This window comes from Pangasianodon hypophthalmus, chromosome 12, assembly GCF_027358585.1.
Source record: "Pangasianodon hypophthalmus isolate fPanHyp1 chromosome 12, fPanHyp1.pri, whole genome shotgun sequence".
Lineage (NCBI taxonomy): Eukaryota > Metazoa > Chordata > Actinopteri > Siluriformes > Pangasiidae > Pangasianodon > Pangasianodon hypophthalmus.
The window spans coordinates 24,188,596-24,202,358 of NC_069721.1; the positions used below are offsets into that span (position 1 = coordinate 24,188,596).

At 41.2% G+C, this 13,763-nt stretch overlaps 2 protein-coding genes across 2 annotated transcripts in view; one reads left to right on the plus strand and one right to left on the minus strand.

Annotated features, from left to right (window-relative positions):
* Positions 1 to 4,870, minus strand: part of zranb1a (zinc finger, RAN-binding domain containing 1a) — a 21,879-nt gene extending 17,009 nt beyond the window's left edge. The window contains exons 1-2 of the mRNA XM_034309474.2: positions 4,601 to 4,870; positions 1,863 to 2,584 (exon numbers count right to left, since the gene is read on the minus strand). Coding sequence (XP_034165365.1) covers positions 1,863 to 2,463 — 601 coding nt within the window. The 5' untranslated portion in view covers positions 2,464 to 2,584; positions 4,601 to 4,870. The remainder of the gene's footprint in view (positions 1 to 1,862; positions 2,585 to 4,600) is intronic.
* Positions 4,871 to 5,899: 1,029 nt separating this feature from the next.
* hpdl (4-hydroxyphenylpyruvate dioxygenase-like) lies at positions 5,900 to 11,764 on the plus strand. Its single transcript, XM_026914779.3, has 5 exons — positions 5,900 to 6,607; positions 8,755 to 8,921; positions 9,344 to 9,495; positions 9,587 to 9,708; positions 11,370 to 11,764. The coding sequence occupies exons 1-5, from the start codon at positions 5,931 to 5,933 to the stop codon at positions 11,566 to 11,568; spliced, it is 1,317 nt and encodes a 438-aa protein (XP_026770580.3). The 5' UTR covers positions 5,900 to 5,930; the 3' UTR covers positions 11,569 to 11,764.
* The last annotated feature ends 1,999 nt before the right edge of the window (positions 11,765 to 13,763 follow it).

Consider the following 13,763-nt stretch of genomic DNA (forward strand, 5'->3'; position numbering starts at 1 on the left):
GGCATTGCTCACACACTCATCTGCGTATCTTATATACAGCCGAAAGATTTAAAAACCGCATTCGCTAGATGACGTCACAGCCGACACATCCCTGTCCATCAGGGTTTCCAAGTCAAACTGTAAAATATTTATTCAAATTCTAATTTTATTGGTGATGTACACAATCATACGAATATGACGTGTAGTAAAATGCTTTTTTCACTTTTTTCTAATTTACATAAACCAGAATTACTTCTATACAGGTAGGAAAGGAAAATATAAAGATATTTCATGCACAGCGACGTTAAACACCCTGATGAGCTCTGTATCTCTTCAAACCTTCCGCTGTCATCGTGATTGTTGTCATGCGTCTCAAATCCAAAACTCTGTACTCAATAACGGTCTAGAATAGTACATGAGTATGCGAATTGAGACACAATGCTAGTTTGTTTAGCGGAGGTGGATGGACGGGGAAATTTGTCCATATTTTTTTTTTTGCCACACTCGTGCAGCGAGTCAGGACAGTGAAAAAGACTACAGTGTGACTCCTAGAACCATTTCAAAATATTAGCACACAAAATCCGTCTTCAAAATTTCTGATATTAATTTGTAAAATAATGCAATGAAACGAAAGAGGAGATTGTGAGTTTCTCTCGCAGAACTTATCTGTAAAATGAAGCGACCCTGCATGGGGTCACGACCCCTAGGTTGGAAATCTCAGTCTTATTTCCTTATCCAGACCTTTATAAGGTAACTAGACCTTCACACATTTTCATTCCTGCACTAGGGGGTAAAAATAAAGTAATAAACTCCAGATGAACCATTTTAGAGGTCAAAACTAATGCGACCACAACTTTTATTTGTTTTTATAAATAAAACTCTAAATAATTTTGCATTTTAACACATTTAAGAGGTCTACTAAACTGATTTTTTGGGTCCAGCCCAGTAGATTAGTAGGACTAAGTGTATTGTGGTCCGTTACCAAGAAAATGAGCTTTGACACTTCTGAAATAAACTGCCTCTGATCTCTGTAGTTTTTTTTTTACTGCTTACTGGTCTTTACAATTAAAAATAACTATTTACATGTAATCGAAATTTACATTTCCAGATTTTTTGAAGGCTTCTTCATGTTACAGAATTTCTTTACATAATTTTTTTCTAGATTTGCACAAACATTTCTCAACAACCGCCATCTCAAATTCATCTTTACCTAAACCGCAGTTAGGACAAATCCCAAATTATTTGCTTTTCACTACGATCTAGGGCAGAGATTCTCAAACGTTTTGCAGCTAGAGACCCTTTTAACTGTAAATTAAATTCCACAGACCCCCATAAGTTTATTTATAAACTTATGAACAATATAGAATTTCATTTTCATTTTCAATATATATTTCATGAGAATATATAATTTTATATAAAGTGATATTTTATCTTTTTATCTTTTTATAGAGTTTTCTACTGAAAATTCTATTGAAGGAACACATTAGGTCTGAGTTGACTTTGGTGCTTGGGCCCCTAAATATAATAACTTTGATAATGTGGATTTTCCACCACTGTATGAAAAATTTAAAAATCACGGACCCATTTCTGAGGACCCCTGATCTCAGTGAGCTACTGAAGATAGGAAGAAAAAAAAAAAGACAGCAGGAAAAACATCTAAACGTAACTTAGTCCTTTAAAACAGACTCAAGCTCAGAGTTAAAAGCCTTAAAAAAACAAACAAAAAAAAAAAACTAACTTACTGTCGTCCTTCTAATACTTGACACTTTTTTTTTGTCTATAGTCATGTTTGGGTGTTCCTGTGTGTGTGTGTTCCTGTGTGTGTGTGTGTTCCTGTGTGTGTGTGTGTGTGTGTGTGTGTGTGTGTGTGTGTGTTCCCTCACCCACACAGGCGTTGAGAAACATCCAGTCGCTCTTCCTCATTCGGTTTTTGATCTGTTTGAGCTTTTTAAAGTCCTTGTCGCAGCCGTGAGCTCCCACCTCGATGTCCTGAATGTGGAAGTCCGCGTCCCGGTCGGAGGAGATGGGCGGAGACATCCTCGTCCTCCGCGTCCTCCATCCTCCCTGCTCCTGCTCGTTAGTGATGACGGGTGACGCATCGTTAGGCCGCGGGTGCTCGCACACGGCGCAGCTCCGTGTCTCCGCCCAGTTCTCGTACGTGCACATGGCGCAGCTCCATTTCGGGGCGTGCAGACGGTTTTTATCGTTATATTCCTCGTTAGGGTGCGACACGGACGCGTGGCTAACGGGCTCGGAGGGACGGAACGGGCGCACCCGAGGCCTGGCGCTGGAATCAGGGCAGATGATCAGGCTGCTGGTTCCCGAGTCGTCGCCGTGCACAGAGTTACTCTTAAACTCGTTCAGCTCCTCGTCTATGATGGCGGCGCTGGGACGCTGAGCTCGACACATAGTGCACTTTATAGCCGAGGGCCAGTTCTCGTAAGTGCAGTACTCGCACGCCCACTTCATATGAGGATCTGTCATGACTGTCCACTCTCACACACTCTCTCCAGACACACACACACACACACTCTCTCTCTCTCACACACACACACACACACACACTTTCACACCACTGCGGGTGCCAGCAAGCACCAAGCTGAAGCTGAAAAAACACACACACACACACATCAGTGAGCTTTTCACAGTGAATATACTACACACTGTCTAATTACGTTTCTTTAAGATTATATATTTAAGAAATAAACCACTCCATGTCAGGTTGTTATAGTAAACTAATCAACCACAGGGGTGGCGTGATGAAGAGGAGCTACTGCTACCACTCCGACATCCCGAAGCGTTTTATTCCTCTTATACCTCAGCAATTTGTCAATGATTACATTTTTTTCATTTATTAAAAGCACAACACGTACTTTTTTATCTGTTTCTAGTTACATTTAATGTTCTCATTCCTTCACCAGCATCTCTTTTTTTTCTCTCTCTTGAAGTTAATAAGACAAAAAATAGACGCAGCTTGTCACGCTCCCGAGAAACCGCAAAGCGTAAACTCCTCTGTCCTGAAGATGAAGATGCAAAGTTACAGCTTTACCTCTGACTACCTCTGAAAAGCGCTGGCACTGGAGACTCCTTCCATAAACGGTAAATAAATGTTTCCTTACGGAACACTTTACCACATAAACAGCTAATAAAATGTGGCTCGAATGTGTCTCAGACCTCCTGAAGTGGTTCAAGCCCTATTCAGACGGGATTAGTTTTCCACGTAGCGATGTGGTTATGTGATTATTATCCGAGCATCTCTGGGATTTTAGTCCAAATTTTTCATGTTAGTAATTTTTGTACAGAATGTGTGTGTATGCCTGTGTCTGGAAAGATGACGCTGTATTTTCCTTTCTATAAAAAGAGCAGCAGAAATAACGCCACAAAATAAATCTCTCATTTGAACTGACATTTTGGTAAAGATTGTGCTTGAAGAAAGAGGTTTTGTGTTTTTTTTTTTTTTTTAAAGTACAAAGACGCTCCAGGAAGCACTCGCCGTTTTCTCCTGGCTCACGCCAAAACCAAAAAGCTGAAAACGCAGAACAGTAAACTACAGACGATGTTTAAAAGGACGTGTCAGACAAGCAGTAGGGGTTTTGGGTAAGTGTCTAGTGCAGGAACGACGTACGTTACAAACATGTTATCATGGTCATGTGACCTACTAATGTGACGAGCACGTATACATGATGAACACGCTCCTGTCTCTGATTTAATGACACAGATATGAATCGATCAGAATGACTAAACACGGCCTCCGGAGACATTACTCAACATGTCCGGAAAACTAATCCCGTCCAAATAGTACTTAACTTAATAATCATCTATAATTCCATCCCGTATTAAAGAAGTCAGATTCCTAAAAAGGCCAGGATATGTTTTTTTTTTTAAAAACAAAACAACCCAGATCTTTGACTTGTTCTTATCTAACTAAATAAAATGTGACAAAAATATTAACGAAATTAAGGAAAATCAGATCAGAGTAAACACATTAGATCCAGATATTTCAGTTATATAAACTATAATCCATATAATACAATACGCGTTTGGATTAGGAAGAAAGCGATTAACTACACAGATAGAGCTGTGCAGAATTATTGGCACCCTTCATAAAAATGAAGTAAACACTACACCCAAATAATCGTTCCAGCTAAGACTACTCGAATACACACCCATTTCTGAATTCTCGAGAAAAAAAAAAAGGTATTGAATAAAAAAATATATATACTACAATTAAACCAAAGGCTGTCAATCCAAAATAAAGCAGAATAACGAGTTATGTAGGTGAGTAAACAAACTCCAGGGACAAAGTGGGATAAATAAGACACCAGCTCACACAGAAGAGATAAAAACACCTCTAAATTAGTAGAAAGTGGATTCTCCTGAGTAATTAATAAGTAACTAATAGCGTGTTACTTATTAGATACAGAACTAACAGTGTATCTGTGAATGTTATGAACATTCAGGGCTCCTGAGGCTGTGGCACTATTTACACAACATTTACACCTCACATTTTACACCAACACGTCCAAAACACACACCCAGTCAACTACAGAAGTCTGTGTTTACTGAATATCATGAAATATTCAGTGTATAAAAGCTGAAAACTGCCATAAATCCCCCTCACCTTCCCCTGCTCCTGCTCTTCCTCTTCTCTTCTCTTCTCTCTGGGACACTGAGGACCAAAACAAAGCCAGCCGCTTCTTTTCTCCACTTTACATCTTATCTGTTCTCTCAAAAACACTAAGCCACATGTAAATCCCGATTTTCAGTCCTGGATGAGGGTTAAAAGCCTTTCACACAGCCGCTTTTCATGTCCAAGCAGCGCTAGTTTGTGTAAATGTGTTTTAATGGCGGCGACGTGTGGAGACAGAGAGAGAGAGAGAGAGAGAGAGAGAGAGAGAGAGAGGAAGCCCAAATAAACCTTCAGCAGCAGCGGCAGGGGGCGGGGCTCCGGCAGTCACGTGACCAAACACAAGGCGTGGGCACTACCTAGAGGAGGACTGGAACATTTACAAATAAATATATATCTAAATAATAATAATAATAATAATAATAATAATAATAATAAATCTAGAAGAAATAAAAGATAGGTTGTGGAGTGTGCACTAATAAGGGACACTAGAACAGGGAGAGTGTGGATTAGAGAGTGCAGCTTTAATACAGAGATTCTGCAATAACAGGACAAGCATCCATCATATCCACTCTACAATATCTAATAACAGAGAGAGAGAGAGAGAGAGAGAGAGAGAGAGAGAGAGAGGGAGGGAGAGAAAGAATTTTGAAAATTTTATTGGGTCAGTCAGAGAGCTAAATCAATTTTACACTGTACCCTTGATATGAGAAAAAAAAAAAAACAAATAGCAATAATTATTTATATGTTAAATAAAAAAAGGGAGAGAGAGAGAGAGAGAGAGAGAGAATGGAAGGAAGGAAGGAAGGAAGGAAGGAATAAGAAAGAAGAAAGAAAGAAAAAGAAATAATTGAAGAAAGAAAGACAGAACAGAAGGAAGGAAAGAATAAAAGAAGAAAGAAAGAAAGAAAATAAGAAATCAGTGAAGAAAGAAAGACAGAACAGAAGGAAGGAAAGAAAGAAAGAAAGAAAGAAAGAAAGAAAGAAAATAAGAAATCAGTGAAGAAAGAAAGACAGAACAGAAGGAATGAAAGAATAAGAGAAGAAAGAAAGAAGCAAAATAATTGACAATAAATAAATAAATAAATAAATAAATAAATAAATGTGTATTTCTTTTTATTATTTTTATGTATTTATAGAATAAGCCGATAGATAGATAGATAGATAGATAGATAGATAGATAGATAGATAGATAGATAGATAGATAGATAGATATTCTGTTTATCTCTGAACGCTTCCGTGTTTTTTTTTTTTTTTTTTTTTTTTTTTTTTGCGACTCTGATGATACTTGAAGACACGCCCACTCTGCTTTGCGTCATCCAACATGGCGGCATACTTGAGCCGGTTGCACCACATCTCACTGCACGTTTCTAACGTGGATAAACTGGCTCAGGACCTGGTGTCTAAGCTCCAGTTCAGCGTGTTCGCCGCCAGACTGACGGCCGGAGCTCGGCAGCTCGCCTTCCGCAAGGGAGCCGCGGTGTTCGTGCTCACGGAGAGACCGCGCTGCGGCGGAGAGGCGGCGCTGCTGCTGGAGCACCGGAACCGGCGGCTCGCTCATTCACACGGGGACCATGTCGGTCCGGGACGCGTCGGTACCGTCCTGTACGACGTGCAGCCGCACTACTCGGTGGATACCGCGTGCAACGTGTGCTTCCAGGTCGAGGACGTCGAGAGGTCATCGGAGTCGCTGCGCGCGCGCGGCTGCGACTTGCTCGTGCCGCCGACGCGCGTCCATGACGACGGCGGTCTCGTGACTTACTCGGTCGTGAAGTCCATCGTGGGCAACGTCTGCCACACGCTCGTGGATACGAGTCGGTACCGAGGGCCCTTTCTGCCCGGATTCTGTGAGGTCGGGACCGGAGCCGAGGCGGAGGAGGACACGCGGTGTCCCGTGACGCATTTTGATCACGTCACGTACGCGTGTCCGAGACGCAGCACGGCCGAGGTGATGCGCTGGTACGAGAGGAACTTCGGCTTCCGGAGGTTCTTCATCAGCAGGTGAGAGGGAGAGGTGCAGTGTGGGCTGTGTCCTAAAGTCCCACATGGTTCCCTACATAGGGGTCCTGCTTAAGGGTGCTGCATAAGTGTCCTGCATAAGGGTGCTACATAAGGGTGCTGCATAGGGGTGCTACACAGGGGTCCTGCATAAGGGTGCTACATAAGGGTGCTACATAAGGGTGCTACATAAGGGTGCTGCATAGGGGTGCTACACAGGGGTCCTGCATAAGGGTGCTACATAAGGGTGCTACATAAGGGTGCTGCATAGGGGTGCTACATAAGGGTCCTGCATAAGGGTCCTGCATAAGGGTGCTGCATAGGAGTCTTGCATAGGGGTGCTACATAAGGGTGCTACATAGGGGTCCTGCATAAGGGTGCTACACAGGGGTCCTGCATAAGGGTGCTACATAAGGGTGCTACATAGGGGTGCTGCATAAGGGTGCTGCATAGGAGTCCTGCATAAGGGTGCTACATAAGGGTGCTACATAAGGGTGCTACATAAGGGTGCTACATAAGGGTGCTGCATAGGGGTGCTACATAAGGGTGCTGCATAGGAGTCTTGCATAGGGGTGCTACATAAGGGTGCTACATAGGGGTCCTGCATAAGGGTGCTACACAGGGGTCCTGCATAAGGGTGCTACATAAGGGTGCTACATAGGGGTGCTGCATAAGGGTGCTGCATAGGAGTCCTGCATAAGGGTGCTACATAAGGGTGCTACATAAGGGTGCTACATAAGGGTGCTACATAAGGGTGCTACATAGGGGTCCTGCATAAGGGTGCTACATAAGGGTGCTACATAGGGGTCCTGCATAAGGGTGCTACATAGGGGTGCTACATAGGGGTCCTGCATAAGGGTGCTGCATAGGAGTCCTTCATAAGGGTGCTACATAAGGGTGCTGCATAGGAGTCCTGCATAAGGGTGCTACATAAGGGTGCTACATAGGGGTGATACATAGGGGTCCTGCATAAGGGTGCTACATAGGGGTGATACATAAGGGTGCTACATAAAGGTGCTGCATAGGGGTCCTGCATAGGGGTCCTGCATAAGGGTGCTACATAGGGGTCCTGCATAAAGGTGCTACATAAAGGTGCTACATAGGGGTCCTGCATAAGGGTGCTACATAGGGGAGCTACATATTATATAATTTCTCTAACCCCTACCCTCTATATGAACACTACATAAAGGGGGAAATTAAAATCTAGAGCTCTTCATAGCGCTTCAGTTTGTCCCTTGGTGTAGAACTTTATAATACGCTGTTTTAGGACACTAGCACCGCTTAACTATCAAAAGAACCCTCAGAGAACCTTTTTCTCTTCTGGGAGGAAACCGGAGAACCCAGAGGAAACCCAAACACAGAGGAACCGAGCTCAGGATCAAACCCAGAACCCTGGAGCTGTCCCACGCTGCACCACCGTGTCACCCAAACTACATACAGTCTCTTTACAGTGCGTAGAACCCTACAGTACCACGTGACCATTAGATATGGTTCCAGGTAGAACCCTTTAGGAATCTAACACACCTTTACTACCAAAATAACCCGTTTTTTCTTTCTGAGAGTGTAGCGTACGCATCCTAAATGCCTCTATGCAGCCTGTCCCTGTATACTACACAATGTTTCTATACTCGTCATGTCCAACAGGGGGCGCTTTGAGCTTTTCCTCCTTCCCACTTAGAGGAAGGAATCAAACACATGAGGAGATTAATCATCTTAATCATCTGTAACTCATCACACCAACCCGTCATTGATTATTTTCCTAGAACAGCATGACACAACGTGTTTTATCCTTTATATAGTACATTTATAGTATTTTATAGTATACAGTGCAGATGCTGATAAGACGTTTTCCTGGATACGTTTTCACAGCTTTCGGTCTGGAGAATAAAAATAAAGAATTTAATTTCTAATGTTTCCATGTACCTGAAGAAAAAAAAGTCACGTATATCGTCATTGCTCACTCATGATCATCACCGATATAAGATAAGATAAGATAATCCTTTGGTATATCACTGATAGGGCGAAGGTTTGCGTCTGGGTTTCAGTCACTGACCTGTTGATCTGCCAATAATAAAGTCGATTAAATGATTAGATTATTGATCTTACAAAGCGTGTCACGTGTGCTGTACTGTTTGCGTTTCCCCGAGCAGGAAGGAGGACGCAGAGGAAGGCTACGTGTTGGATGAGGACGGAATCGGTCTGCGTCTGACCGCCATGGAGTACTGGAAATGCAGCGAGACGGGAATCAAGCTCCCTTTTAAAGACAGGAAGGAGCCGGACTGCAAGTTCGTCATCGCTGAATCTCTGCCTGAGCAGGGTACGACGTCACGGTTTATCAGAACTGATCACATGACCTGACTGAGTAAAAAGAAAAAACATTCCACACACCTGCATGGAATAACGTCATAATTATTTTTATTTTTATTTCAGCAGTGTACATATGACATACATGTGATGTATGAATGTAGTGAAATGTTTCTCCTTAGTGCAACAGTAATGCATAATAAAACAGAATATAATAAAATATAATGAATAAAATAGACAAATAAAATAGAATAGAATCTAGCAGATAAATATACGTTATATGTAAAAATATGTTTAGCAGCTTTTAGTTTTTTTTTATTTAGTTTATTGTCCTTTCGGAAATTCTTTTTGTATCTGTGGCAACTCTTGAGTAATCCTTTCCTTCTTTTAGAGGAATGTAGTGGGTGAAAAAGCGTTTGTGTTTGTGTGACTCAGGCAGGAATCAGGTGGACACGTTTCTGGAGCAGCATGGCGGTCCGGGCATCCAGCACATCGGCCTGTTCACGCAGGACATCGTGTCCACAGCACACACCATGGCCAACGCCGGCGTTCAGTTCTTCTCTCCTCCTGCGGCCTACTACACCGAGGTGCTCCTAGAACCCCAGTTTATCAAGTCCACTTTGCAGTTAAAGTCACCACACTGCTGTAGCGGATACACCGTGGTTTTGTCTCCATCAGGTGGGGAGGCAGCAGGAGATCGAGGAGGCGGGGCATGATCCGAAAACGCTGATGCAGCACGGCATCCTGTTAGACACAGACCTCCGGGTGAATGGCGATGATCCGAGCGCATGCAGTAAGAGGTACGGACAACGACACGTCTCACATGGTGTACGATACTCTATATGCTAATATGTATATGTACTATACAATACAATACTCACTATCCACTTTATTAGGAACACCTGTACACCTGCACGTTCATGCAGTAATGTAATCAGCCAATCATGTGGCAGCAGCACAATGCAAAAAAAAAAAAATCATGCAGATGCAGGTGAAGAGCTTCAGTTAATGTTCACATCAAACATCAGAATGAAGAAGAAGTGTGATCTCTGTGGCTTTAACCGTGGTATGGATGTTGGTGCCAGATGCGCTGGTTTGAGTGTTTCAGAAACTGCTGATCTCCTGAGATTTTCACACACAACAGTCTTTAGAGTTTACAACAGCAGAAGACCACATCAGGTTCTTCTCCTGTCAGCCAAGAACGGGAATCTGACGCTCTCATGGGCACAGACTCACCAAACTGGACAGCTGAAGATTAGAAGAAAAAAAAAAAACACCTGGTCTTTTTCCAGTCTTCAGCTGTCCAGTTTGGTGAGTCTGTGCCCATGAGAGCCTCAGATTCCTGTTCTTGGCTGACAGGAGAAGAACCTGATGTGGTCTTCTGCTGTTGTAGCTCATCCACCTCAAGGTTTGATGTGCTGTGTGTTCTGAGATGCTTTTCTGCTCACTACGGTTGTAAAGAGTGATTATTTGAGTTACTATAGACTTCCTGTCAGCTCAAACCGGTCTGGTCATTCTCCTCTGATCTCTCTCATCAGTAAGGTGTTTCAGCCTGCAGACCCTCCGCTCACAGGATGTTTTTTGTTTTTCGCACCATTCTGTGGAAACTCTAGAGACTGTCGGGTGTGAAAATAGTAGTGTGTTATTTAATTTAGCTTTAACTAGCGTTAGAAACCGGTGTTCAGAGAACAGTGTGGCTCAGGAACTAATCAGAACCCAGGACTATCCGTGTGGTGTGTGTGTGTATGTGTGTGTATGTGTGTGAGCGTGTGTGTGTGTGTGTCAGTCCATCACGTAATGCTGCCCGCGACAGTTCCTCTGGAATTTATAGGGTGGTGAGTAATAACAGGCACAAGAAGTAATACACTGAAAATTAGAAATATATATATATATATTCGATGTCTCTGATTCGATGTTAAAATGTGTGTGCTGCTGTTCATCCACTGAGCACGAGACCAAATCAATACTTTAGGGTGCCAATACTTTAATTCCCGTTGAAAATACACATCATACCTTATGTAGCACATAAGCAAAGTGAATAGAAAGACATTTAGGATTTGTCCTAATCAGGAATTATTTATTTATTTATTTTTTACCAGAACGATGTGTTCTGAAAAAATGGAAAGTTGAGCTGAATAGTAACAAGACGACATTATAGTGCGTAAAAATAAATAAAAATGAATTCTAAACATTAAACTGGATGAAGGAAGTATGTTTGTTCTTGCTAAAAAGTGACCTTTACTGTAAGTTTGCCTAATATACCCAATAAATGTGGTGTAGGTTATCTATAAATTCATAAATTTGTGAATTCATGAAATATATATCTCCTAGGGCTTTACCTGCATCAATCAGAGAACTGTATGTAAATAATACGTATTGGAGCTCCCTGATTGGCCGTATATAAGTATGATAAGGTGGGCGGAGCCTCTTTTTCTAGATTTTTTTCTTTTTCTTTTTCTAGCTACCTGCTGCAGGTGTTCACCAAGCCCATCTTCTCCGAGGACACATTCTTCCTGGAGCTGATCGAGCGCCGTGGAGCCACCGGGTTCGGAGAGGGCAACATCCGAGCTTTATGGAGATCCGTTCAGTCTTACATGGAGAAGAACGAGGGTGATCAGGGGCACTCAAATACTAAAAGCAAGCAAACTGGACAGCACTGAGGTCTGACCAAGTGAACACCTCATCAGATTAATTAAATATGTTAATTTATGCAGGACATGCTCTCTATTTATAACTCTGGCACTTGACACTCCTGTAAAAATAACCTGTGTGGTTTTGGTTAAACTCTTGTTTTTGTAAAACTCTAATATGTATTTCATTTTTGAGAAGTAAAAATTAAATTTTCTCCAAGCTGCACTGACTGACTGAGTTGTGTGTGTGTGTGTGTGTGTGTGTGTGTGTGTGTATACGGTTTGTAAATGTTAGAAAAATGTTTCACAGTAAAATCCAACGAAATCCAATCGGGGGAAAAACAGTGTGTCTAACGCTGTATACAATCTAAGCTATAAAGTCAGTGTACTCAAATTTCACTGAATCGAAGATTGCGTGAACCTTTTTGTACCGCAGCGCTGCTGAATTCTGAATTGTGATTGGTCAGAAGGTGTTTTCTGACAGTAGTGCAGCTGCAAACGTCTAGTACGTTACTGTTTTTATAGTAACGGCTCGTTCACATCGAGGGAAGTTCCAAGTAGACGGATTAATTATGTGTTAAGGGAGTGCAAACCTTTGTACATAACTATATACGGTGGGTGGACAGCTAGCTATAGATAGATAGATAGATAGATAGATATCACACAGGTCCATCGTGAGATTCTGATTTAGGTTCAATGAGAGAGTCAATAATGTCTGATTCAGCTCATCAATAAGAGTCGATTCGTTTGGCTCCTAAATGACTCATTTGCAATATTTTATCTAAACTAGACAACTTTGCAATATTTTGACCACATGTTCTTTCATTGCCTAGCTATGACTGTTGATGTTTCATGAAATCTTACTGTACATTCTAATGAACATATTAACATAAGTATTTATATAATTATTAAATCGGCGAGGCTCTACAGTGTAGACGGATGTTAAGATGTTAAAAACAGATTTTCATGGAAGCATATTGATCAAAAATAATCTCATGTACGTGAGTCGGCTCTCAGTGTTCACTTAAGAGTCGACTCCTTCACTAGATTATGATTAAAAACCTCTTTTTCTTGACCTGACCTCCTCCAACGCTTATATCCTTCCACTAGATGGAGGTGTGTAATTCATTAAGTCTCTCTAACGAGAGTTTCCCACCTCACATCTGCTCGAGTCTTCATTTCCTGAGCAGAACAAAACCAGGTTTAACCACGAACCCCGACTGCAAACTTCCAACGAATCTCTTAACCTCATATCATTAACTGTACACACTTAGAGACACACTACTGCTACACAACTGATAATAAAACACTCTGATGTGCTAAACTACATTATCACTCAATTTTGTATCACAACACTGTGATTCTGCTTCATTCATTTGTTTTGCGTACAACGTTATGACATTACATTTCTAAAACAATCTACATAATTACAATAAAAAATAATCATGTTTATTTGCTATATCTATATAAATATACTGCACAGACAAAAGCTTCAACATTAAGGATGTAAAAATGTTCCACAAATGTTTTATTGACACTGACAGCAAGATCAGTGACGATATTTTCAATTATATTTGGTATAAACTTGCTAATTTTGCAATTGAACTAACAATTGTAAACATGCAGAAAAGAAATTATTATGCTATAGTGCATGGAAATGTTTTAATTAAACTCACATTTAAGAAAAATTAAACACTCGGAAGTTAACGTAGCAAAATGTGGGCTCTGACTGGAGACTAAAAAAAACAGCGTGGTTGCTACATTTATATCGTTCAGTTACGAGAAAGGAAAATAAGTTTTTCAACATCTTCAGGATGGAAGAGTTTACGCTTTTTAGTTTCTTAGTAACATGACAAGCTGCGTTTTTTTTTTTTAATCTTATTAAAGAAAAAAAGAAAGCTGGTGAGGGAACGACTGTTTATAGCTGCTATAACGTAAGTGAGAACAGGAACATTAAATGTAACTATAAACAGATAAGAACTATTTTAACATTCTTTAACAAATAAAAAAATCGTAATCGCATATAGCAAATCGCTGTGGTATAAGAAGAATAAAACACTTTGGGTTAAAGTAGGTATTATAATTTGATAGAAATGTAAACACCCCCTTTCTAACGCTCTTCTTCATGTGACTTTTGAACTCTTTTTTTTAGCGCTGTATGTTTATAGCTATGATACCTCTCATCCTGTACAAAGTATTCTTCCTGTTATTTCACACATTATCAC

Coding starts and splice junctions, on each gene's coding strand:
- hpdl (XM_026914779.3), top strand. CDS start 5,931: ATGGCGGCATACTTGAGCCGGTTGCACCACATCTCACTGCACGTTTCT. Junction 8,922..9,343: donor TGAATCTCTGCCTGAGCAGG/GTACGACGTCAC, acceptor TGTGTGACTCAG/GCAGGAATCAGGTGGACACG. Junction 9,709..11,369: donor CCGAGCGCATGCAGTAAGAG/GTACGGACAACG, acceptor TTCTTTTTCTAG/CTACCTGCTGCAGGTGTTCA.